The sequence below is a fragment of the Tyto alba genome, unplaced genomic scaffold (assembly GCF_018691265.1).
Source record: "Tyto alba isolate M040663 unplaced genomic scaffold, T.alba_DEE_v4.0 Super-Scaffold_21, whole genome shotgun sequence".
Lineage (NCBI taxonomy): Eukaryota > Metazoa > Chordata > Aves > Strigiformes > Tytonidae > Tyto > Tyto alba.
The window spans coordinates 7,963,280-7,990,545 of record NW_024881295.1 but is presented as its reverse complement, the minus strand read 5'-3'; the positions used below and the strand labels follow the sequence as shown (position 1 = coordinate 7,990,545).

General features: G+C 41.5%; 1 protein-coding gene across 1 annotated transcript; it reads left to right on the top strand.

Moving 5' to 3' along the window:
• The first annotated feature begins 388 nt into the window (after positions 1-388).
• On the top strand, positions 389-26,942 carry PARVG (parvin gamma). The gene is made up of 13 exons (XM_032986405.2): positions 389-581; positions 6,390-6,491; positions 7,000-7,064; positions 10,154-10,256; positions 11,341-11,481; positions 11,894-12,009; positions 14,033-14,088; positions 14,972-14,994; positions 16,934-16,995; positions 17,109-17,177; positions 18,319-18,420; positions 22,181-22,253; positions 24,155-26,942. Exons 2-13 carry the CDS (start codon positions 6,413-6,415, stop codon positions 24,232-24,234), a joined length of 969 nt encoding a protein of 322 aa, XP_032842296.1. The 5' UTR covers positions 389-581; positions 6,390-6,412; the 3' UTR covers positions 24,235-26,942.
• The last annotated feature ends 324 nt before the right edge of the window (positions 26,943-27,266 follow it).

The window sequence follows — 27,266 nt, the reverse complement described above, 5'->3', positions numbered from 1 at the left end:
TAACTAGCTCTCTAAGGACAAATGAGTTAATCTTCTGCCTAGGTTTCTTCTTCTACCAGGTAGGTAGAGTTGTGCTAATCTACCTTATAAAATGCTCGAAGCACCATGAGGAAAAGGTGTAATGTAGCATGATGGTTTTGTCTGTTGCTGGCTGTTTTATTACTATATGCAGAGAAAAAGTGCACTGTGAGTCACCCCAGGTGCAGACGAGCAGTCGTGCCATGCAGTACCATGGAGGAATGATCATATCTTTCTAACACTTTCTGGTATTTCAGGAGTTGCGGGGTTGCACGTTTCCTGCATTTGTGTTTCTGTTTATCTTAGTCTCCAGCAGGGACCAGGCACATAGACAATTAAGTTCCGGATACGACTGTGGTTTCGTTTTTGAGAGCAGTCGGTACCGCGCGGCACAACTTCCCTCGCACACGCCGCGTGCGTCGCGCTGCCCCGCATGGGAGGCTGCAGCTTTGGCGCAGGACGCTCCGAGCCTGGGGCTCAGTCCCCTCTCCCCATAAATTTCATCACACCTGCTGTGAGAAGATCTTGGAAGAGCTGCTGGACAATTACCGAAGGAGAGAATAGTAAGTTTGGGAAAAGGAACCTCTTTGGGTGCTTTTTAAAAGTTATTTTAACTGTAAGACTTTCTGTGTCCAGGTGGGTTGTTCTTGCTGAGATGTCATCTCTTCTGATGCTAACGAGCAAAAATGGCTCTTGAAAGGTCTGGTACTAACCAAGGAAGTAAAACTAAATTTTAAACTGGTCACACCATACATAGTCTCTTTTTTTTTTTGTATTTTAGTTCTAGTTTTCAGGAGGCAGAAGCATTGCTATTAACATTAACATTCCTACTTAGTTTTTATTCCCTGCTTTGTGTGATCTATTTGGACAACTGTTCCTAGGAAATACATTTCAGCTAATGCAGAGTAGGGCTTTTGTCCTTTCAAACAGGAAATAAGACAGTTGAAACGTTTCAGTAACATCGGTAAGTGCGTTGTGTATATTATACAACTAGTTTGTATGTCAGAGACCGCTGATAGCTCATTAATGCTTTATATCATATATCAGGGATATCTGGGAGCCAGACTGTGTGAAGACTCATGGAAGAAAAGTGAGCTGATCTGACCTAATTAGAGAACTAGTTGTTTTACCAGTAGTTGTGGCATTGCAAATGTTGTGCAATAGTCTAGCTCTTGGCCTAAGAAAAATTCACTTGTTGGCTGCCTCAGTAGGTGGAACAGGAGAAATAAACCACCTCTTGACTTTAAAACAGACAAGCTTGTACATCTATGATATTCTTAGAGAATGAAGGACTAAATGATGCCATTTCATATGAATAGTCAATAATTAAACCTCAATTTTATATAAAAATGCCATAATGGAATGCCTTCACAATCAGTATTCAAGCAGTTGTCTCCTACAATGATCTATTCTCCAAGTACTGATAAATAACATGTGCAGGAGGATGGAGGCTGGATAAAACAGAATGTCAGTCACAGCTCTGAATAGCGAATTTGAACGATGGGCTGCAGAGGCTGGTTGCAGCAAACATGGAAGCCTGCATGTGAGAACCAAGTCTTGCATCCCTTCCTATTTCTCATTAAACAGCTAAATGCAAGAAGGTGTCCAAACCCAGCTATGTTCCATTTTATGTTGTTTCTGCAGTATGTTATTCTTTGAAAGGCTGCTGTCTAGGACCAAGCCTCACAGAAATGCAGCTTGCCACATGAAGGACTGCTCGTGAATGCTAATTATTAGTAATAACCAATGAGTCTATTAAATGCTAAGGAACTGCAGTTCTCAGTCTCTGAAATGGCTGTGGGAAATCAATGGCAATAAATGTGAGGGGAAACACATGGGGGAATAAACAACACTAGCTCTACAGATAAATGATGGGCTCTAAGTGGTGTGTTGCTATTTAGGAATAGAATCTTGGGGATATAATAGATAGTTCCATTAAAGTGTCAGCTCTGTGCACAGCAGTGATCAAAAAAGCAAACAGCATTAGGAATCAGGAGGAGAGGAATGGCAAACCACATCGTGAACGTGGCAGTGCACCTCTCTAAACCTGGGCAGGTCTGGTTCCTAGCACTTCGAAAAGGCTGTGATAGTGCTGGAGAGAGCTCAGAGAAGGGGCCACCAGGACGATCCGAGGTGCTACGGAGTAGTTTGCCTGTGAAGGATGACTAAGTTGTAGGCTGTGCTTCCTTGGTTTCGGAAAGAGATGACTGTTGAGAGTGTAGGATAGTAACACAGTAGTAGCATGGAGTAGGAACACAGTGTCGTGAAGAATGTGAATCAGTTGGTCTCCTTTGCACTGTGTGTAGTGGGGAGATTTGGGGGGAGCTGGCTGGTGGGCGCAAGCAACAGGAGCTGGTGCTTCACACAAGGTAAAGGCATGGTCTGCTCCCCACTGCTGAATGGTGGGTGATACATGTGTTCCAGAGGTGAAGGGGAACTTCATGGGAAATAAGTTTATTGACAACTTTTAATTACCAGGACCTTAGTTTTGGTTTAGGAAGGCTGAGCTGGAGGCTGTTGAAGTGTTTTAGGGAAGTATCTGTATAGTCTTGCTCTGTTTATGTTCCTCCCCCGCCAAGCTTCTGCTTTTGGGTGCTGTAAGGGACTGGATACTAGGCAAGCTAATCTTACCCAGTATAGCAATTTTAACACTCTTCAGTAGGAAATACAGAACTGAGGCCTTAGAGGATATTGATTTATGCTATTGCAAATTCTTAATTTCAGGCCTTTTCTTCCAGACTTCCAAATTTTAAAGGGTGGCTTCTGATGTTTGAGTTTCTCAGCCAAACAGAGGCCAAGGGTGCGGCAGGCAGTACACATCGCTTTGATGTCTAAATAGTCAAAGGAAGTAAGAGATATACAAGTTGAGTATTGCAGAAAAGCTGAGTTTAGTGTAAGTTGTAGTTTACACAGATGATTACAGAAGACTTATGAGCAGGACTTCCCAAGGCATAACAGCTGTCAGAAACCTAATTTAAAAGTAAGTTGTCCTTAGGTTGCTCTGTATTAATAACTTTTCTCTCTCAGTTAATTTCATCTGGGCTGTCTTATCTTGGATAGTTCACTTGTTCCTCAGGCACTAAATGACTCAATTTCTCCCATCTTATTTTACCAAGCACCTTTTCAGAGACAGCGTTCAGTTTTGTAGCCACCATAATGAAACTAATTCTCTCATGACCCTTTCCCATAGTGGTTTGATGGGAATTTTGTACCTAATTTGTTTTACCAGACTGATGTGCAAAAGCATCCAGTCACTGTCTTATAGCAATATTCTTGGCTTGGCAAAAACAGTGTTAAAATACATGTTCATAATGCACTTTGACTGGAGACTTTAGTAACTATGAGAGAGCCTGCAGAGCAGCACCATGCTGTTTGGCGTATAAAGCTATCAAGGAGAGAAATGTCACTTTGGAGATCTTCTGTGAGCATTGTGCAACATCATTTGCAGCAACTGCCTTTGTCCACTGTGCTCATAGCACTGGGTCATCACAGCACCTCACTTCAGGCACCCGTGGTAGCAGCTGCGGCTGTCCCTTTGGTTGCAGAATGGAGTTGGCAACTGAAAAAATGCAAGACAGGGCTAGACCCTCATCTAAATGCTCTGGATTGTTCTTTAAAGGTGCCATGGGCACTTACTACATAGGGAGCCTTGAGGGACAGGGTTCCTAATACGGACATCTCGGGTAGGCGGTAGGGGTTCTCTCCTACGTGAACCTCTCACATGGGGCATCTCACTTTCTGTTAAAAAAAAGAACAGTCAACTTCCCATCTCCAACAGTGGCCCTGCAGCACTGAACTTCAGAGACAAGGGAGAGCATTTCCCATCCAGAGGCAGGTAGTGCTCCCAATTAGAGAGCAGGGCAGCAGTCCATCCCACCGGGTTCCCTGCGTCCAGGGATTTGATGATTCAGAGGAGTGTAAAAAGCCTTTCTGGTCATCATATTGTTGTCTCCTCTGCTCTGGCTCTCAGATTTTAGGACTGTCAGGAAAGGTAAGATCTCTTACACATGCTAGTACAGATGCTGCCATGACACAAGCCATGATTGCCCAGGGCTCAGAGCCATGATCCTTCTGAAGTTCCTTTCACCTCTGCAGACAACCATTTCTTCATATAGTTGCAGTATATAACTGATTTCTTGCACTTAAATCAATATACATTTGCTTTAATAAAGAGCCATCTTCTTGCATGGCTAGATGGCCAGGCCCTAAGGGTGGTGGTAAGTGGAGTTAAATCCAGTTGGTGTTCCCCAGGGCTCAGTATTGGGGCCAGTTCTGTTTAATATCTTTATCAGTGATCTGGATGAGAGGATTGAGTGCACCCTCAGTAAGTTTGCAGAAGACACCAAGCTGGGTGGGAGTGTTGATCTGCTTGAGAGCAGAAAGGTTCTGCAAAGGGGTCTGGACAGGCTGAGGCCAATTGTACGATCTTCAACAAGGCCAAGTGCCAGGTCCTGCACTTGGGTCACAACAACCCCATGCAGTGCTACAGGCTTGGGGAAGAGCAGCTGGAAAGCTGCCTGGTGGGAAGGACCTGGGGGTGTTGGTTGGCAGACAGCTGAATATGAGCCATCAGTGTGCCCAGGTGGCCAAGAAGGCCAACAGCATCCTGGCTTGTACCAGGAATAGTGTGGCCAGCAGGACTAGGGGAGTGATCGTCCCCCTGTACTCGGCACTGGTGAGGCCACACCTTGAATACTGTGTTCAGTTTTGGGCCCCTCACTGCAACAAAGACATTGAGGTGCCGGAGTGTGTCCAGAGAGGAACAATATAGCTGGTGAAGGGTCTAGAGCACAATTCCTCTGAGGAGCGGCCGAGGGAACTGGGGCTGTTTAGTCTGGAGAAAAGGAGGCTCAGGGTAGACCTTGTAGCTCTCTACAGCTACCTGAGAGGAGGTTGTAGTGAGGTCAGTGTTGGTCTCTTTTCCTGAGTAACAAGTGATAGGACAAGAGGAAATGTCCTCCAGTTGCACCAGGGGAGGTTTAGATGGGATATTAGGAAAAATTTCTTCACTGAAAGGGTCGTCAAGCATTGGAACAGGCTGCCCAGGGAAGTGGTTGACTCACCATTGCTGGACATATTTAAAATATGTGTAGTCGTGATGCTTAGGGACATGGTTTAGTGGTGGACTTGGCAGTGTTACTTTTTCTGTTGGACTCGATGATCTCAAAGGTCTTTTCCAACATAAATGATTCTATGATTTTATAATATAGTTTGTAAAAGAGACTTTTAAAATTCCACCATCTGTAACTTTTTTTTTTTGAGTTTTGGTCTGCCAAGCTAAAGCATCCTAGTTTTTGTAGTCATATGGACTTGACTGAAAATTGTCTACATGAACATTAAGATTGCAAAAGATAGCACTTTGAACATTTCCTACCATGTATGCTGCTTGTGGAGCCTGGCTCTATCTTTTCTGTTGTCTGTATGGGCAGCATGGCACAGCGTTACATACCCATGGCTATAAAATCAGACTCCTCTCTGCTTGCACTGTGGTTTGAGTCACTGCTTCTAGAAGAGTGTGACATATCATTGCCAGCCTCTTATTTGTAGGTAGTTGCTGGTGATAGAAATGAGCTTGAGCTGGGTGTTTAGTAGGACAGCACATACAGATGGCTATGCAGACTCTCAACCCAACTCTGACAACCCCATTGCTTTCCCTGACGACTTCTGTCCTCCCAACATGACTCCTAGCTGTTTTGGAAAACCTCGACCATAGTTTTGTGTTTGTTGACAAAGTATTTTCATCACTGTACTGTGTATTGTCATTCAGCTTTCATTTGAGGACACCTGGGCTGGGAAGGAAAGTTGTTCTCCAATCTGTGTTTGAAATAAAAAAATCTTTGAGAAGCCATGCGATTTAATCTAACATGAAGATGGGATTGTCTACCCAGAAACATGTCACTGTTTTACCACAGTTATACCAGCTGGTCTAATAAAGGAATCTGATGATATTTATAAGCCTGTCTCAGTGATTTAACTACTATATTCTTGATTTAATACTCCTTAAGTATTGGTGATTTTTATAGCAGATATCCATTGCTTCCTACAAACTGAAAGCTTTTTCATTTCAGTTGAAATAAGATTTTAATAATCTAATTCAGGTGAAACAATTAGATTAAATTAGGGCAAGTTTTAGTACTTCAGGGTTTTTTTCCTACGTTTTTATAATTAACAGAAAAAATGAAAGCTTTTTAACTTCTTTTTCTTTATACACATTAAAATAAATTCTCAGATTTTTTTTTTTAAAGTAATCCACCAGTCATGAAATAGTAACTGAAAAAAAGCCTTCGGTTTGTTTATTTTCTTCTTAGCACTAATTTTGATCTTTACATGCCTCTGCTCATGTTCCTTTTCCCCGCTGTGTTTTTTATCAGTTTTCCAGAAGTGAGAAAAGACAATGGATCCAGACTTTTTAAATGTGTTTACACAGCCCGCTGCACTTAATCAATTCCTAGCTGAGAATGTCATTGCTCAAGGTATGTACTTTGTCAACCCGGACAGAAAGAGGTCCAAAGAATGACCTGAAGAACCAAGCAGAAAATGTGTAGTACAAATTAATTGTATATTTTTCAGCAGTGGTCCCATGGTTTTATCAGCAGTGAGTAAGTTCTGAGTGTGTAATTTGGCTTCTGACTCTCTAGGGGTAGATTATGAAGAAGCAACACAAATTCTAAGTGGTTCTTTAACTAAAATTTAAATTTCACATATAAGGATCTGACCAAGTTTGTCTTCCTCTCTCCAGAATTGTCCATTTAGATCTTATGGATTTGAATCACATTGAAGCATAATTTCCAACAACAGTCTGAATAGTCAGATATACCATTTTCTTGCTCATAAGGAATCAGTTAAAATAAAAAATTACAGTGTTTCTACATATGGCAATTAGTGATATTGTGTAATATTAAACTGATAGCAGATTTTACATCAAACTTGCATTAGTCATATGTGATAATTGTAATGGATCTTGTTTGCTTCCTTTTATAGGCGAGAAGAAGAAACTCATAAAACCGACCTCAAGAAACAATCCCAAGTTGGAAGAATTAAAACTGGTACCATTTCTTTTAGTATATTGTTTAACCCTCACCTCAAGTTGTTTTAACCTGTTTTGTTAATGCTCAGCCCTGTAGATTACCCAGCTCTTTGGCCCCGGTCCTCTGATCTCTACAGATGGGGACGAGCTCTGCTTTTGGCACTTGGGCTCCTCACAAGTAAACCAGAGCTTTTACTTAAGAACAGTGCTAGGATGGCTGGGGCCGCACAGGACCAAGCTTCAAATGCCTGCGTCACCCAAGAGCGGTCACCGCTCTGTGTAAAGTGGAGTGTAGGTTTGAAAACTGCATTTCTTCTTATAGGATACCTCTCCTAGCTTGGGATGTGTGGCTGGGCCACACCAGAAGTACCCAGTTGCTACTCTATGGTGAAGAGGGAAGGCATGGAAAATTACGACGTGTTTTGAGACAATTACAAATTGTCACTGAGACTGAATTCTCGGCTTCATTTGTCATGATAGTGTTATAGCAATGAGAATCCAGCTGGGAGAGTGGACCATGACTGAAAGCAAACCCACGTTCAGCATTTGCTGTGACTAAAAAGAGGCGTTCAGATATGTGCAGGTTTGCTGCCCTGATCCCATGATAACAAGTTTTAGGATTGCTGTGCTCATTTGCAACAGCCTTCTGTCCCGTCTTCTCCCCCCAGGGGCAGCTGCGATGCAGCCTGGCAAGGATAGCATAAAGCAGAGGGAGAAGGGATGAAGGGTATGCAAGTCATCAAGAATTCAGGAGAAGAGCTTTCAAGTTGTTGTATGGTACATTGTCTGCTTGAGGTAACTGTGAAGGATGAATCCTATTTCACGGGAAAGTATTTTATTTCCAAGTAATTTTGAAAATCTCCCCTGTGCATTCAATCACGGTGTTTCTCTAATGGCACAGCCCAGGGGAAGGCTGGCATACTGAAATTTCCTGTAAGAAAAGTGGCATGTCTCTTATGAGACCAGCACTTCTTGCATTATGGAGATACTGAAATTGTTATAAATATTACAAAAACCAGCTTAGGCTCTGTGCTGATGTGTGTATTATATGGCATTCATAAATCCATAAATACGTGCTTTTCTATATTACGTTTTCTTAAACCTTTGTGCACATTTGATCAAAAAGATTTAATTTTTGTGTCAGGCTCTCACAATGTTTTTATACAAAAGAGAAAATCTGAAAGGTGATGCTGCAAAATGCAATTATGTTGTCTACAGAGACATTGAATTTGTTCTTTCCAGTCTGCCAGAAATGAAGAGCTTTCCTCAGTTTATGAAGATTTCTGTAAGCTTCAGTGCTTAATCCATTTCCCATCAGAGACTGCTGAAACGATGTTCTTCACTGTCTAATTTCTTTTCTTTGGATGATGAGGTGGTGGAAATTGGGTCCCAAGGGAGGCAGTCCTCTGGGTGCCCACCGATGCCACTGATTGTCTAAAGAGTTCGTGTCTCCTCTAGAGAAGAGATTGGGATGGAGGTAGGGGGACAGGGAGATATCTTCAAGGGAAGAATAAGGGAAGCAAAGAAACTCGCTTGGGAGAAAGACTGTTCCTCTGCATTTTAATTTTGAGGTGGCTTTGGGGAACTAAGGAATGTGAAATGGCTCACTGCAGTTGCTATAAATAACAAACTGCATGTAAAATAGAAGATGGTTACATTTGGAAGCCAATAGCAAACTTCTCCTTTCCCTACTTACTCACGTTGGGAGAGACTGCTCTGCTCTGCATCTGAGTGGGGCCCTAACAATGGGCCTGAAAGCAGAGTTGTGTGAGCTGCAGGCTGTGGATGTGGCTGCTAAGAGCCAAGATAGCAAACAAGGGACCTTGATAGATCTGTACTCAACAGCACTTTTTGCCTTTCTGAATTTTGTTTGGTTGTACCGTTACATTTGGGGTACTGCTCTATCCCTCACACATCTGAAGCATCGCCAGGTCTTAACCTGCAAGCATTAGCTGAGGAGCACAGCTTGCTGCCCTAGAAAATTCTTTTTACTTCGTAGCTGAACAAGTATATTACAAACACTTTGACACTTTGACAGATTCTCAGTTCAGGCAAGTGAAGCCAGGCATATTTGTTTCTTGTGCGGTTTCAAGCATCTCAGAGATATATATATTTTTTTTTCAAGTTGTTTTTAAAATTTTGGTTAATGTTGGCTAACTTACAGGGATCTGCTATGTATTTTCTCCTCTGTTACAGCAAGTGACTATTATCCACATAATAAACTCCAGACTCTCACTTGTAGCAATATCCATTCCTCATTTGAGAGGTGCCTGTTAATATCCAGCTGGGGCTACTGCTTTTCAGTTCTGTTTCAGCAGGTCATCTTCCCTTTCTATCAACATATGTGGATAAAACACATGTTTGGGCAAGTGCTGAGGAGCAACTTTGGTCTTTTGTGTAGGAGCACAGTGCTCAAGGAAGGGGCTGCAGGGCCAAGGGATGTAACTGGGAATGTGGTTCCTTTCCAGTTGTAGCCAGCCCTTGGCTTCCTGAGCAGCTTCCCCTTGCAAAGGCAGGAAGGATACCGGAAAGGGCGATGGGAGGACTGCCATGTAAGAAAGCAAAATAAACAAAATGCCTTTTTCTGCCCCTGCCCCCCCCCCCAAGGTATTTTGAGACAGATTAGTACAAAATTGCAGCAAATAAAATGAAAATAGGAGAGGAAAGGGCAGAGTGCTAGTAACATGGATGACTACAAGAAACAACCAGCAAAATGAGTGAAGCCTCTTCTCTTACAAACTCGTATCTGACAGTTGAATTTGTGTGAATTCTGTGATGTCTAATGAAGGCAGGGGATGGGAAGTGTACTCTGTAGCCTTTTCACTGATGGAAGTGGAAATAGGGTCTGCCTATCCACCTGTTTAACTATTTCTACAAAATTCATAGGAATGTAACTTGTGAGATGTGTCTCACTTGAAAATTAAGGAGAACTAACTGATACTTCCCTTTAAAAAAACAACCAAATAGCACAAAGGAAGTGGAGGTTGAAAGCAAACCAAGGTGTGAGATAAAGCACTAAAGAGAAGGGTGAAACACAACATTGCACTGAGTGCTATGCAGTCTGAGCAACAAGAATATAATTGCCAGCTGCTTTGTTTTCCTCCACAGTTACTGATTGACTGGATTAACACAACTCTGAAAGAGGAACACATAGTAGTTAAAAGTCTGGAAGAAGATCTGTATGATGGGCTGGTACTTCATCATCTTTTGGGTAAGCTGCTGCTTTGAGTTTAGCTTGTAAACACATCACGGAGGAACTTCCAGATCAGAGAATAAACATCACGAATTGCAATAGCAGTGATCTGGAGTCTTGCTTCTCACTAATGGAGAAAGCGCTGTACTGTCAACAGTCTGTGATAACTGCAATTCTGAACAAGTGCCTGATGATCCACTATTGTTTTTATATAATGCTTTTCTTCTAAGAAAGTCTTTTTATCTGCTAGGTAACATAATAAAGTAGTTAACTTTGAAGTGTGAAATTACAGTGCCTCTGAAGGGAAGGAAGGCTTCATAAGCCAGGAGCAAAAAGGTGACTTGTGATGCTACCAGAAACATTGGATGGAATCAGCACTATGGTTTCTATGTTTTCTTGCTTTAAAAAAAAAAAAAAAAAAAAAAAAAAAAAAAAAAAAAGTGCTAGGTCTAAAGCACTGGACTGGAACTGGTGAAAATCTAAGAAGCTCTCTACTATACAAGGTGCTTGTGTAAAGATGTGACCTCTTGGAACAGCCTGTTCTTTCTTTCAATTTCTCCATCTCTCCTGTCCCTACTTCATTTTTATTTTCCCTCTCACCCTCTTTGGGGATGTCATTTAGATCATATCTCCTTTTCACCAAGACTGAGGGCAGCAGCGTGAACAGGGTTGGCTTATTTTCATAGTTTACTTGCCTGAGTAATGAGCTGGGATTTCTTCTATATATATATATGTGAGTTGATATTGCCTTTGTACACTATCTACAGGAAGGATTCACTTGTTGGATTCCTGTAGCTTCCACTAGGAAGAGGAGGAATGTGGAGTGCTAGGGTTGGGGAATGGTGCTGCAAGGAGTTACTTGAGTCCTCTCCCTTTTGCAGAGCTTCATTGATTTTACTGAGAATTTCAGAGGGTGTAGGAGTTTAACAAGGCGTACAGCTGTGGGATGTGGGTCTGTGGAAGCTATTAAGCAGTATTGAACATTTAAAATAAGACTTTGTGTGCTTTGCTGTCATTTTATATTTCTGATTTATTTTTATTTTTTTTTCTTATGGTGGTGCTAAAATACATCCTTCTGCTTCCTATGGATTCTCTGTCAAAGAAAACCTAGGATCTCTCAAGCTGGACGTTGACAAGATCGCATTAACAGAAAAAAAACAGCGACAGAAACTCTCTGTGATTCTGGAAGCTGTGGCTAAGTGTTTGCAACTGGAAGAAAGTCAGCTGAAATGGAGTGTGGAATGTAGGTGCAGAAGTGAAATTAGAAAAGGTTATCCATCAATGGGGCTTCCTTTGCTATAAAGCTGCTATGAGGCGAAGGGGTGGCAGAACAGTAATTAGGGAACCTGTTTTCAATTACTAGTGGAATCAGAAGTGAGACAATATCTAACTCTGACTGGGTCATTCATCCTCCAAGTGTATGGCTTGTGGACTTCTTAACAGCCCTCAGCATCGGTGCGCATGTCTCACAAAAAGGACTTTTAAGGTGTGTTATTGATGAATTGTGATACTATGTAAGCCCCAGTCTGATATCCCACTTGTGTTATGGCCATCCAATACTTTGAGTTCCTCTGCACAGGTATTATTTATTATATTAGAGTGAGGTTTACTTGTTTTGCCCAGTAAACACTGTTTTCTTTCTTTACACAAAATAGCTATCTTGACAAAGGACTTGCTGAGCACACTGCATCTTCTGGTTGCAATAGCAAAGCACTTTGAACCCAACCTGGCTATGCCTCCAAATATTCAAGTGGAAACAATCACCATTGAGGTAAATATAATTTCAATATTTGCTACAGTAGATCCTAGAGACCTTGCACAAAGCTAGTTTGCTTAGAATTAGGGAGAAATGTGTGAAAGAGATAATTGTATTTTCTGTAAACTGTGCCTTTTAATTTCTGAGTTTGCTGGACTAGGCTATCATTTTGTTCTCAGTTCAGATACTGTATCTTTAAAAGGGTAGAAACACTGTGCTCTTTTAAATCCTTGATCAAAAAAATAGGAATGGTCCAAACTGAAAACAGCTCTTGACCTCTGTAAAGAAGAAAAAGATATTCTGCTGTTACTGTCTCTCAAGTGTTTTAAAATAGAAGCCAGCACTTGCAAATCATGACACTAGTTAATGCTGAGGTTTTATTCCTTTAGGGAAAGGGAGTTTTTACGTGGTTTCCATTGGGGTCACATTTTGGTATTTTTCTCTACAAGCTGAGGCCTACATGGTTTCTTCCTCTATTTCGTTTCTTAAAGTCAACTCTAGGACTTCAGGAGAACATCACATATCCCACAATTTGGTATATAATTGCAAAAATTAACACCACAGTGTTACAGTTTTAACAGAGCGTTTGCAGTTCCGTGGTGTTGGGAGCCCAGCACACACAGTCAGTATGGCATCACCTAGCGCTCTTCCCTCCTTGGAGGATCATAACTGGAACTGAAATGAAGCATGCCCTTGAGCTATGGGTGCCACTTTAGGAGGTTTAAAAGTGTCCTGGAGGGACAGCTTCTCCTGGTGCTTGGTTCTGCAGAGGTAGCCATTGTGGCCCGGTCCCAGCTGAGCGCTTTGGAGAAAGGAGCGGTCTCTCTGGTATCTGATGGGAGTCCAAATTGTGCATTGCTGCCCATGCTCCTGCACTGACAGCCCAGACTCGGAGGAGAGCAGAGCTGCATCTAGTGCCATTTGGGGTATGAGTGCCTCAGTTGCACAGGTGTTGGGAAGGATTATCTGTGAAACCGCGGCATCAGAAAGGGCTGTTAAACCTGGGAGAGGGAGGAGCAGCAACAAAGATAATGGGGTTGTAGTAGCGAGCTGATTCCCCAGAGCAGAAGTCAACACCCTGGATGGGAATGGTAATCATTAGGTCAAAAGTGAGGAAAGCCCATGAAGGCACGGCTCAGAGGAGGGGTCGAGGGCAGGAAGGGGGAAGCATTGAGGAAGCCCAAAAGAGAGCAGCGAAGGTCTGGCCTTCCTGTGACCACATGAATGCAGGAAGAACCTGCCTTTGCCCTGGTGGGTCTGGGTGCGCTCTGCTTCAGTGATGAGCTGAGCCAAAGGAGTTAGTTCAATCTATAAACAGAGAATGTTTTTCACTGCCTGAAAGAGGAGAGCGGCAAACACCAAAGGCTTTTCTGTGGTAAGAGATGTGTGCCAGGTGCCTGAATAAAGCAGCAGGCATGCCATCATCTATCTCTTCAGGCTGTCAGTTGGGTTGAAGCACAGTTTGTTTTGATGTTCTGTGGAATACTTAGATTTATATAGAGGAGCAAAGATACAAGGACATAAGCAAAGATCCCAGGTGGCTTCAGAAAGAGTACAAATTGCCAGTCTAATTCTAAGCAACCCACCAAACTCAAGTCCTCTGCAGGTGGGATACTTCAGTGGGTGGCAGGCCACGGCATGAGTTTATTATAAGGCAGAAGTGATCACCTTCAGTGTTGTAAAACTGAAGAATTCTTAATGCAGTGAGGTGTGCAAAGGAATTGTTGCCTGTCCAAAGCAGCTTGACGCATTCATCAAGTCTCCAGGTGAACATGCCAACGTCTGAACTTCACCAACCGAGGGACCACATACTTCTCCTCTGGTTTCCTCTGATGGGGAAGTAGGTAACTTCTGGTTGAAGAGTGAAGAGAGAAGGGAGCAGCAACTTCTCAAAGTACCTGTACTAATTGTACTGAACTTCTTGAATAAATGCCCTCTGATAATCATTTAAGGCAGAAAACAGGTCATGAGTGCCTCGTTAATATGGAAATTTTTTTTTGTGTAACAAATCTAAAAATATTTATTGTCTTTTCAACAGAACACCTCCAGAGGATTAAGGACAGCAAATGCGGTGGAATATATCACAGAAAACAAGTAAGAGGGGATAGATCTGGTTTTTACACTGTCAATCAGAAAGAAAATATTGTGGGTGTTTTCCCCTTTGCAAAAAATAGCTGGGATCATGATGATGACAAAAGGCGTAAACCCAGACATGAATATGCATGCGAACTGTTTCTCTGATTTCTTTCCTTTTTTTCCCCTCTTCAGATTTGATATTATGGTATAATACCCTTTTTTACTCTTTATATAAACTTCTCTAAAATAATGTGTATGACTGTTTCTGAGGCGTAATATTTGTCATTGCCATGGGATATAATAATAAAAATTGAATCCTGTACATTTACCTGTCCCAGACTAAACTGGAAATTTTCTAAAGCCATAGTGGTTTAAATCTACTTTTAATTTATTGCTATTGTGTCACTACATACAGAGAAGGGAGGCAGTTCTTTTCTTATTTTGCTGTGGAAGAAAGGTTTGAGCTTGCCATGTTTGTGAGGTACTGTCATTATTAAAGGAGTTAAGTAGTAGGATACCATTTATATACTGAGAAAATATGGTCATCATTCCCAGAATTAGAAACAGATTTTCCTACTGTCATATTTTATATGCTAGAACATCTTTAAACTGTAATACCATGAGCAGCTTATTGGAAGAGGATATTGGGAATTATGCTTATAAAATAAATGTTCATTGGTCTGTGGGCCAGTTAAAATCTCATGTATTCCAAGAGCCTATACAGACATACAGTGTACTTAAAAATGTCTGTTGGAAAGTTACTCTGACATAAAGTTAATGGGGCTTTATACCCTGTCTCCTGCTTTACAAGATAGCTGATGGCTCAGATAAGCTTTGCTTGTGAATGAGATTAGTTCTGCTGAATGCTTTTTCTAATTCTTGCTTTTTATTGCACTTTTAGAGAGCATTTGGAAGAGCGGTCAAGTAAGTACTGGCATTGCCAAGTTCAGTGTTTCAGCATTATGTGCTATTATATACCACATTCTGATCCATTTTTACCTCATGGTGAAATCAGTATACTCTCACTAGAGTTCATGGAGATTCATGGATTTCTCATAGTGTGTTTCTCCAAATGTCTTCTGTTAATATGTGTTCATATCAACACAAGGTAGTTTAGAAATTGGGTGATCACTTTGTCTGTGGACTACAGGATGGGATGTGAGACAAGAAATGAAACAGTGGGTTGATGGCCCAACTGAGAAGACCTGGCTGGGGGCAAAGTATGTCTTGGATTTACACACTGACATCATTCACTATTGGAACTATTTATGAGCATAGTGGCTTGAGAATTGTGCTTCTTAGTGCTACCAGTTTCTGCAGTTTATAATGAGATTTTGAAATCTGATGGTGCCTGATTATGGATGCCAGCTTAGTAAAACCATTGCCCCCAAGATTTCACCCTTAGGGCTTTTGAGGGCTGTGAAACACATGGGGTGAAAAATGTCCACATGCACGGAGCCTGCAGAAGGTCTGGGCACTGCTCGGGCTTCAGTGTGAGCTGCTCTTCCTTGCTGTGACGGAGCATGTTACATCTCCAGTGAATCAAAGCAACCATTTTAATTCTCTGCTGTGCCCTTTGTGTTAGATTTTTCATCCTTTGCAGAGGTACAAACTATATTATTTAATACATATTTAACCATTATTCCACTGAGTGGTCTCTAGCGTGGGCTGAAATTGTGGAAAAAAAAAAAAAAAAAAAAAAGACCCTGTAATTAGGTGTTTCTTCCAGTGAGCTGATTCTGCTGGGAAGAGAAATCTGCAATTCACTCTTCAAAATACTCTATTTTTGACACAGCTTGCTTAACAAAGAGAGAAATCCCAAAGCGTGGCTCCAGAAGAGGGCTCTCTAGTTTGTGAGACTGTTGCAGGTTTCAGACTGTTGCTCGGTGATTTGTTTGATGGATCCACTTATTCCCTGACATTGCTCCTGCAGCAACCCCCTGACAGAATGGAGAAACCTGAGGAAACCCTTTCGCAGCAGAGGCTTCTCTGTCACTGGCTTTTGGGAGGAATCTTCCTTAAGCAAAGCTGCCTTTGCTTTCCTGTACCATAGAGGCTGGTTCTCCATTTAATTATGCTGCCAGAGTGCCCTTGATTTTCAAGGGTGTTTCAAATGCTTTGTTCATGCTTGAACCAGAGCAATCATGTGGCTGAGTCACCATGAGGAGATGTGTCCTGCTCTTGCTAAACCTGGGCAGAAAATAGAGGTGAGGGTGGGCATTCACAGGGACTTCAATGAATCTCATTTCCTTGGAAATCTTTAAACTCGTGCTAGTCCCCTGGGCAGCACTGCTGGCACAGGCTTGGTGCCTGCCTTTGAACTGGATGGCAGCACTGGTCATTTTCGAAGTCCGTGAATTTTCAGAGGAAGAGCAATGTCTCCAAACCTGATACCTAGTTTGTGGGTTTTTTTGAAGGAAGGGGGCTGTTTTTCTGCAAATTTGATGTAACTGACGTTTCTGTTGGGGAAGAGCAGTAAAATGTATAGCTCTTCTTCCCTGCTTACAATATTTTATCCCAGAGGTTCAGGGTTAAAACAACATAACTGAAAAGAGATAAACTGTAGAGATGCGAAACTTAGCCATTGCTCAGACTGGTGGCAGCACAAATCTTGAGAACCTCTGCAGGCGAAAATTGCAGAGCTGAATGAAGTAAATTGTTTTCTCTGATGTAGTCAGGCTGAAGGGAAACCTGTCACCCTGTCCTCTGATAAATACAAAAGCAGGATTTTTCTCCGTCTCCCTATGACTTTTCTTCCTCCTTGGCTCATAAGGTGTAAACACCTTTCTCCTTCTGGAGCCATTCTAAACCTCTGATCTGACAGTTATTCCAAATAATACCAACTAATGTTGTTTTGATACAGAAGATGACGCCTTTGATGAATTATTTAGCCGTGCTCCAGATAAACTGGATGCTGTAAAAAAGGTAATTTATTTTTTTAATAGACATCAAAATTTGTAAGGTAAAGCATAATTCTTGACTTCACTGAAAAAAGTTCTCTTTTCTTTCATCCTCTCTTCCCCTTCTGTTTTCTTCAGGTATTTTTGCAATTTGTCAACCAGCATGTTGGAAAATTAGGATTAAATGTGAAAGACATCGAATCTCAGGTAGCCTGCTCTAAGCCGCATGTTAACCATGTTTTGTCAGCCACTTGAGTGTTTCCTCTCACCATTAGGATTCCTCTTTTTTTGTTGTAGTAATTTGAAACTTGGCAACATAACAATTATTTCTAGCTTCAGGTTAAGGTATCAAGCTTAAGTCTCTGAAGTTTCTGAAGCTAATAAGTAATGAAAAAATATTGCTTTGTATTGAATGCTGCCCTTGTAGTGCTATAGGGAGTAATTTTCAGAGTTTGCCCAGTTCCTATGGATAGTCTTTCTGTCAGGATGGAAATGAGGGTGTTCTGACAATTAAACTGAAAGCCAAGTTTATTGCTGGTGCTTAGTGATTTTTAATGCTGGATTTGCTTCACGGTAGGAAGGCCTGATTTTCATTACATTTCAAAGTCCCATCCTCCCAGCATCAAGCTTCTTTAGAGTCCATGAAATTGCAAGAGAAGTGCTCCTTAGGCACCTTGCGATGCCCTCCCCGGGCGCAGGTGGAGAGAGGCACAACCGCACCTCCGCTGCCCTCCCCCCCTGCCCCCGGGGGGGGACCCTCGCGTGGGGCCGGGGAGCTGCGGCATCCGCCGGTGGCAGGTGAGCTCGGGGACGTCCCTCGTGGATTTTTCATTCCCTGCTTCTGCAGACACGGGCGCAGAAGTCGGCCCTCAGCCCTTGCTTTGCTCCAGCCACTCAAAACCTCGGTGCCGTCGCAGTGCCCGCCGTTTGTGCCGCGCCGATGGAAAGTGGAGCCGTGCTCCGGTGCTCTTCTGGGTTTTCCTGGTGGGCAGCTGTCAGAAAGGAAGTTTTGCAAGTGCTCTGTCGTCAGTCTCAGGGATTAGACACAGTTTTCTTTTGTTCATAGTTATGTGTTTGTCGCTTGTGGTCGTCTGCAGTCTCTTCGCATCTGGAATATTTTATTTTAATAGCTGGCCTTTTACAAGGTCGTATTTTCACTGATATGAACTTGGGAGCCTTATGTAACTAAATACGAAGTTCACTGTAGAAGAGGTTGAGGAAGATGAGTCATTAGGCTGTCTGCTTGCCAGAGTACCATTTAAATTCCGTTATCGCTAGAATGGCATTTATCGGAGTCATTTACTAAAAGCCAACATAATAAATAATATGCAGATCATTTTTCATCTAGTTTGCAGATGGAGTTATCTTACTTCTGTTGATTGGACAGCTGGAGGGTTACTTTCTGAATTTAAGGGATTTCTTCCTGACTCCAGCCAGCACCACAGAGATGGTAGGTTGTTATTTAATTAGAGCTTGAGGCTTCAAACATCTTGTGTATTTAATGCTTCTGTATGTCACTAAAGAGCTCTGCCTCTTGCTTTAACTGCTGCTGCATACGAAGTCATATGCATGCAGAGTGTTTGCAGGATAGTGGTATGGGACAGTACAAATGCAGGCACTCGGTGCTGGTAAAATACCCTGGAACAGGTCAATGTTTTCTTCAAAATTAATTATCTCATGAGAGGCAAGCTATTGTTACTTGCATTTATGTGGCCGATACATGCTTCTGAAGCCTTCAGGTAAAATACAGAGGCTCTGCGTGGTGGGGAATTGGTATGCTATATCCTACAAGTCTGTCCTGCAAACAACATTTTTAAGTGAATGGCACCTCTTGCATAGCAGAACTGGTTTCCTTACGCTGTCCTAAAAATATACCTTGATCACAGCATGACCAGAACACTTTGAAGGCCCCCTCTGTGCTTAGGAAGCTCTTGAGAATTTACATCTTTTCTTCACCCAAGGCTGGGAGCTGTAACCTGCCCAGCCAGTCTTGCTTGACACCTTTTTCAACCTCTACCAGGCAGATTTCATCAGTGCTTTGAAAGAAAAAGGTGGCATCAGCCAGAAGGTAGTGTGTGCTGGGCTGCCTGTGTAAATGCCTCCTCCACGGATGTAGGATGTTGGTATATTTTGAGATATTTGAGATATTTTCAAATTCTCTCTGGTGTGGGTAGGGATTTTTCATTTGGGTCACTGAATAGCTCTGAAAATCTTGAAACTGTAGCTATTTTTCCCGGTTTATATTCAGTTAGATCTCTGAAGGTGAAGCGTGTCAGATCCTTTTTGCTTGAGAGCTGCCTGAGAAGGGACTCTCCTCTAGCATGGTTTGTATTACAGCTTCCCTGTACAGCCAAGGCTTTTGTCTGATTCCTGACCTCACCGCAGTTAATCTCCTTGAGCAATATTTGTTTGTAATGAAAATTCACAGATGTCATGTATTAATTGGTAAATATTCCTGTGGAGCTTTTCATCAAAACATTTAAAATCACCGTTTTCTGAGACCTAGTTCCAAATTTTATCAAAAATTCATTGCTGCCAGTAGATGACTGTTTAAGGTATTAGGAAAACTCTGATTTTTTTTTTTTTTTTTTTTTTTTTAAATCTATGATCCATAATGGGGAAAATATATTTTGAAGGGTTTAATCAAACAAAATCAGAGCATTTCCTTTAAGTTGTTTTTCTTCCCTTTCTCCTCCTCCATTCGGCTTTCAAAATTGCTTGCTCCAATTCATTGACTTGGAAATTAAATTTTTAACATTTCCATTAACTTTATTCAAAGAAAGTCAGTTAATATTTTGTTTTAGTTAAAATTACATAACCAACCTTTTTCTTTTTGGATCACCCCTGTTCAAGCCTCATAGATCTTTTTCAAGAAATTAGATACTCCTACGCTACAGGTACAAATCAGAGGTCAGACTTTCTAGTTTTTACCCTGCATGCACGTGCCGATCACTGCCCTCAGAGAAGAGTATAATGGGGTTGGGTACTGGTTCAGTACAAACCTCTATCCCTAGTAATTTCATTTTAGCAAAGTTACTTCCAAGTACTGGACTTATTGTTGGACAGTTTGCCAAAGTGGTATTTACCATTTGTTTCTCCTCTGGTGGTCATTACAAGATGAAAAGTGAGATGACAATATAACTAAAAATATTGAGCGACCATAGTTCAACTGTCATTTGTACATAAAATACGTCTTTCAGTTCCCCTGTGCTTTCTAACTCCCTGTCATTTTAGACGTTAATTGGTACAGTAGAGTATGAAAACGTAACCTTTGCTGAGATTTAAAACACGTCATTTGTATTATAAAAATGGTGACAACCACAGGCACTGTTATGATCGGTGCGGTGCATCAACTTTCATTCAAGCTGAAAGCTTGTGGTTCAAAGTTGGTACGTACGCTTTGTGAATCTTAAGGCAGGCAGGGGGGGAAATAGGGATGGAAACAATGATACTGAGGAGGAAATAAAACAAGAAATAGGGCAAGAGCCCATGTTAGAGGGACATGAGGGGTGAGGAAAGCAGAAGCAGAAATCTGGGAGGTGATCCACCTGCGGGTGTGAGAAGACAACACTGCACATGGGTAGGTTTGTTGCAGGTTTCTGGGGTTTATTACCAAAAAGTGAGGTTTACAAATAACTGTAAAGGACGTCCAGCCCTGGGTGCTCATGTGTATAGAAAACTGTGTATTCTGAGATGAAGAATATAATCACAGAATAGGTCAGGTTGAAATTAGGGGTGAACTTTGTATAGTCAGGAGATGAAGATGATGATGAAGGAGGGCTCCTGTGCTTATCAAAACTGTGTGAACTTGGTACTTTTGCCAAAACAGGCCCGGAGCTGACATACCCCAAATGTCCTGACCTCTGTCCGATTGTAAATCCTAGAGAATTGTCCAGGTCTTTTGAGTCTGGAAGAGTAGCTGGATTGAAACAACTTATTTTTCTAGGTGGCTTTTCTTTGATAATTATCAGTAGTTCTGTGTGAAGATTTATTTTGAAATCTGCATGGTTTTGTTCCTTGTAAATCTCCTATGCATTACAGAGAGGGAAATGTGTCCCTTTTACCTATGCTGGTTCATTATGGAAACGTTTGTTTTATTCATTGTGATCAGAAAATTGTGTAGATCTGTATGAGCTAAAGCTCCCCTGTCTGCTGGCTATCAGAGGAACAAAACAAGCACAAATCTAGACTGTCAGTCTCAGTTACTCATAAATCAGAGAAACAGGTAAAACGTAAATCTGTCGCTTCACTTCAGAGCACACAGTTTTTGCTTGGCTTATGCGTGGGGGACCCCTGCACTTACTGCCAGAAGATAACGGGGAACAGCATGGCAGCAGTTACAACGTGCCTCCCGAAGGATAAATTGCTCGGTAGCCTAAGGAATGTATGAAGAGACAATCTGAACTTCGTTCAGGTCTTGTTACCTCATTAGAGGAAGGGAGCTGGCTAATTACCAGCCAAGTAAACAGGTGCCCTTGAGCTGTAAGAAGCTAGTAGTGGGATGTTATATTGCTTTAAAAAAATAATTCAGGATTACTGCATATGTGTGTGATGCTGCTTTTATGTGGGGAATGGAGAGAAAAACAAGTGAGGAAAAGTCAGTAAAAACCCCCAGCCTTCATTCATAGACACGTGCTTAATTTCTCATGAGGAGTATTAAGGACATCATCACTGCTGTTATTGTGTATAGACATCTTTATACGCTAAAGCATAATTTTCTAGCTCACAAATATAGCTGATTGGAAGATTTCCAATCTGTGTAATTCTGAATTAAGTATAGAGAACATTTTCCTTACATATTTTTTGTTTGTTCTAAATGTGGTAAACATAAGGGAATTGTTTAAAATAATAATAATAATAAAAAAATATATTTCCATGCATCTATTAGATCCAGTTAGGAATCTAGCCTGTTTTCCCCATGGAAACATCCATTAACACAAGACTCACATGCAATGTCTATTTTTAAATAAATGGATTCTTCTGCCCACCTCATGGGATACGTTTTGCTGGAGATGGATTTTACATCTGATTTTATATGATAATTGGTAGAAATTCTGAAGAGCACTCCATCAAAACTAAGGAAATGAATATGAGTACATATTTATGAATCAGTATCTTCAGCTGCTAGAGAAATACTTTTTTAAACCTCCTGCCCACTGCACTGCTGGCTGAAAAATTTTTTCTGTTATATTGATCTCTCTCATCAACAGCTTCACAACGTTAACCTTGCATTGGACTTGCTGACAGATGGAGGTCTTCTGAATTTTTCTGTGAACTCTGAAGGTGAGTCATGACATGCAAACTTGTCTGGAATAGAATCGCTAATATCCTGGCTTAGCAAAAGTTAGGGTAATTGAAGAAAGTAGGCTCTGCAGTGTGGCACTGACACATTTAATTTAATGGCTGCCCCATAGCTCCTCATTCAGAATGAATAGCAATAAAGTTGAAAATTGTTTTGAACAATTTTTATTTCTATACTAAAAATGTTGGATTGTTATAAGTTTAGTAACTTTACACTAAACTTAAACTGTTTAATAAGTCAGTATTTGCTAAAGATTTAAAACAGTGGCAGCTCCTAGGGAAATTACAGCAGCTGAGCTAGAGGGAAAGCTATTTTCCTATCTAATAAAAAGTTTTAGCGTGTTAAAAACAAGCTTGTGTCATATGGGAAGACAACTTGCAGAATATGTCCTGAAAATCAGAAATACTGACTGTTCCATTCAAACCCAGAGGAGTTGGTGGGTCAGTGTTTTGCGAAATACATAAGTTTTAAGTTGCTATTCTGCCTAGTTCAGACCTGGGAGCTAAATGTTGATCTACAAGTGAATGCTTTCATCTCTGAGTTAATGTACATTCGTGTTCCTGTCTCTTGCCTCACCACCAAAAAAAGAGAAAGGTTTCCTTTGGATGTGTCTGATTTTTCCAATTAAAAAGATGCTCCACAGAAAAATTTTTGACCGGCTCCTGGTGGGATGAGTGACGTGGCTACATTAATGAATGGTGCTGTGACTGCTTAGCCTGACCTTGCAAAGTGCAGGGCACGTAACCTCACCCCATCAAAAGCTTGTTGTTGAATGAGGAAATCAAATATTTATTAAAAATAGAAAGCATTATCTCTTCCCCCGTTAGTTATTCATACGCAAGGGGTGCACATATGTAGTCATGGCATCACGGAGAGGGAGGGATGCAATTTAGGACTTCCTTTGTTTTTTCTTTTGTTTTCTTTGTCCACTAAGGCTTTGGTGAGGTTGGCATTTTGCATGACGGGCATGGACGAAGTGTGGGCTTTTTGCCATATTGCATAGAGCTAGGAGTTTGGAAAGCTATTTATGTTAGCTTTGAAAAGAGTTATCTGCCTGAGCTCAGGTCTCCATGCTGGGATCTACCTTTTGTATGAAAGGAGTTAAACCTGTGCTTGCTTTCCTTCCCTCTGGCTATTCTGCTCTGCCTCAAATACAGAGTTGATCAGTATAAGAAATATTGGTGCCAGCATCTGCAAGTCCTTTAGTTTCACTGGGAAAATCCTCAGCTAGTGATTGAATTTAATATGATTTAGGGGTACTTATTTACAGCTACACTATTTAGACTGTTCAAGGATCTCATTTACTAGTGTTTCATTGTTAGTCTTTCTCCCAGTGATTTACACTACTGTAAGAACAGCAAACCCTCTAAATCAGTTAGCCTCTTCCATTGCAATTATTAAATACAAGAGCAGTTTGTTTAGCCAAGAACAGAGAAGCTGAAAACTAAATGAAAAAAAAAAAAAAAAAAAACAGCCGACAGCAGCAAAACAAGACGGAAACATTACAACCAAAAAATAAAGTGTCAGGTAATTCCCAACATGATTCCTGCCATAGAAGAGTCACAAAAAACTAAAGCTGTAAAGTCCTATTAAATTATCTGCTCTGCTTTTCTAGTGAAGAATTATTTCTTACTATGCATTATTTATCCTATCTTCCAGCAAGATAGTGCAATGAAGGTCCCTTTTCCTTAAGTTAATTTAATAAATAAATAATTTTCTAGTTCTGTAGTTCCTGTGTTGCTTCTTGTTACAATTAGATTGTCCAAGTTCACATTATAATTGGGAAAAGGTGGAAGATTGTCTTTGGCAGTTGCAGTCTCTTTCTATTCCAGGGGCTGCTAATACTTCCCATCTGCTTTTGCTCTTTCTTGTGTATCCACAGATATTGTGAACGGAGATACAAAGACTACAATGCGGATTCTGTATTGCTTGTATTCCAAGTACAAGACCAAAGAAACATGAAGAGCAAGGCCAAGAGCTGGGGCTTTTTTTTTTTTTTTTTTCTTTTCTTTCCTAGCGTGTCATGATCTGATTTTTGGATTCCCAGCTCTGTTCGCCACTGTTTATGTGCATGCACTTGTGTTTGACACTTTCTCTATTAACATTGTTAATGCAAGTATGTATGCATGCAAGGTTTCACATGTACCGCCTGACTAACTGTACGTATGTGTGTGTCCAGGGCCAGTGTACTGTGTAAATCTGTGGCTGTAGCTCTTGCCCCAACCCTGTCTCTCATTCTCTCTGAGCCCCACTAATGCTGCAAAGAAGTGCAACGTGTGTTTATTCTGGACTGTGGATTCTTTCCTTCTGGAGATGAATTTGGAAGCTGTTATTGCAACCTCCCCACTTCTCTGCTTCTGATTCACTCTGGAGACTAGAGAGGTGAAAGACCCACCATGGCATCTCTGGGAAGATTGCAGACATGCTTGAAGCTCGAATTCAAAACCTTCTTTATAGAGGTGGCTAGTTGTTGTCACACAAGAGGATGTGGATTGGGTACCAAACAAATAGGCAGCTGAAATGAAATCTGCACTCATCAAGTGTTTGATAAAAGTTTCACCATTTGCCTGCTTGAATATGGAAAAGGGACCCAAAATAATGTGGTCGTATGGGACTGTGCAGTAACAGAGGGGTCTCCTGCACGGCTGTGGAGACTTGCCCTTATTTCCATGCTCAGCTAATGCCAAACTGTGGCCAGTTCCAGCCTGTTGCAGCACTAACATAATGTCTGAGTAGTGGGAATGCCCATTCCTGCGTCAGGCAGGTTGTAGGAGTGACCAGCACGACCGTGCTTTCTGTCAGGTGAGAGGCGAACGGCTGCTGGCTTCCTCTGCCGCCGGTAGCAGCAGAGCCCATCATGGGTGGGAGTAGTGAAGCCTTCGGCTTCGGCCGCTTCCGACAGCTCGCTCGTGCTGGGGACTCTCAAACTCCTCTGAGAGTCTCAGCTGAATTTTCCACTGACTGTCCCCAAGCATCCCAGCAGCTCCCTCTGGATGCAGCAAGGCTAGCTGCAATTTATGTTAGCTGTTACCTTCGGTCTTTCCGGGGGTTTTAAATCAGAACTCCTTCAAAACCTCCATCTACTCCCTTGACCTTAAAATTATGACATATTTGTGTTGCATAAAGCTTGAGATCTAATAAAAAAAAAAAAAGAAAAAAGATGCTTAGATGTTATTTTGGCTTCCCTCTAAACTGATTTAATTTCCTGTTGTCAGTGACTCTGACATTTGATCTCTGATCTCTGTGTGTTAACAGGAAACCAGAGCTCGCCTAGTGTGAGTGCTGACATTTACAGATGAGAATTTGTTGTGTCTAGTTCTGGATCACACAGCCTAAGAGAGATATCCTTAGATAGCAATCCTGATAAGTCGAGTCCTGCCTTTGAAAATGGTAATACTGCGCAGCTGCTGGAGGAAAGAGGTCTGCAGACTGCCCTGAGCCTAATCCTTTTTGCACCAATAATCACTTTGTTACGTTTTTACAGGGAAAAATCCAATGTGTGGTGCCAATGAGCTACAAGAATATCAACATCCTTCCCTAGCACGTTGGTTGTGTGTGCTGTTTTGAAGGATTTAAGTGAAGAATACTTGTTTTTTTTTCATGTGCATGTCTCCATAGGTATCTTGCTTTATTCCTTAATGGGCTTCAAACAGTCAAGTGGGAGACGTGAGAAGCTTGTTCTCGCTTCGCAGATCACTGCTGCTGTTGCTGTAACCCGGCAAGTGGATTGTAGAATAAATTGTTATTGAGCAGATAAAACCAGGATGTGGCTTGTGGAGAGCAGGGACAAGGGGGCAGGAGGGCGTTTGGTGGTGAGACAGTAGCAGCGTGGCCTTTTCCATTGAGGAAGCCAACCCGAATCTCTTCCCTGGTGCTGGTGAGCAGAAGTGATTTCCAGGGTGTGACTTCATGGATAACCTAGAGGCTATGAAAAAATCAGTGGTGGGGGGATTAGCTGGTGCTGCCCTGGTTATATGATTATTTCTTCTCAAAGAAACAGTTGGATTTTTCTCTCTGTGTTCTGAGTTTTGTGGTCAAATCCTCTGGCATAACTAAATCCAGTGCTTGTACTTCTGCAGATTCCTGGCAGGAGAAGTCTAGTTCTTGATATTAAATAAAAGAAAGGGTCATATACCTTTCCCAACACCAGCTTGCCTAAACCTGTTACGAACAAGTTATTCTTTTCAAAACGTGCAGGGAAAAAAATGACAACTAGTGTGCTTGAATCAAAAATATAGCGAGACCAAGAATGTTTTAATCTGTTTTTTATGCTACAAACCAATTTATAACACGCTTGATGTCTCTGAACACTTTGATAAAGAGCCTGTGTTTGATTCCTAAAACATGCTACAGAATTTTACTAATCCATCATACAGGCACCCACTCCATAAATTCGTGTAGAATATACAAGTGCACTGTTTACATTTGAGATGTAGTCACAGACTTGACATAGTTTTAATAATAAATCTAAAGTGACAGAGCTAAAAAGAATATCCAACAGTATGAGACTGGTGAAAAAGAAATATGTATACTGTTCTTAGATGTTACTTTTGCCTTACATTGAGATAACCTGTTTCCCTTTTCTCTCACGAGTGTAAGCTGCTTGCTGTTTAAACTGACAAATTAACTATGATATTTTGAATAAAGTAAGCTCTCTCTGTGCAAGCCCATTCATTGACCTGTAATGAAGTTCACAATTTTCATGTTTAAATCCTAGAGCGTCAGCCTTTTGTGATGAAGAAGCATGGTGGACTGTTAAGGTATTGGGTTGTTTGTGTTATGCTCCGTAGCTAGGTATGCAAGTTTAACTGCGGCTCCTGTTCAGTTTTCAAAGGAAGTCACTGACTGTGTCGTACTCTGTTTCCAAGGAAGAATATGCAGCCTGTTTATCTTTTAAATAACCAGTAAGTGGTCCAAGAATTTCTGAGCCAGAGAAGAACCCTACAGGAGCTTCTGTCTCAAAGATAAGGATATGTTACGGCGGCTTTGCGCAA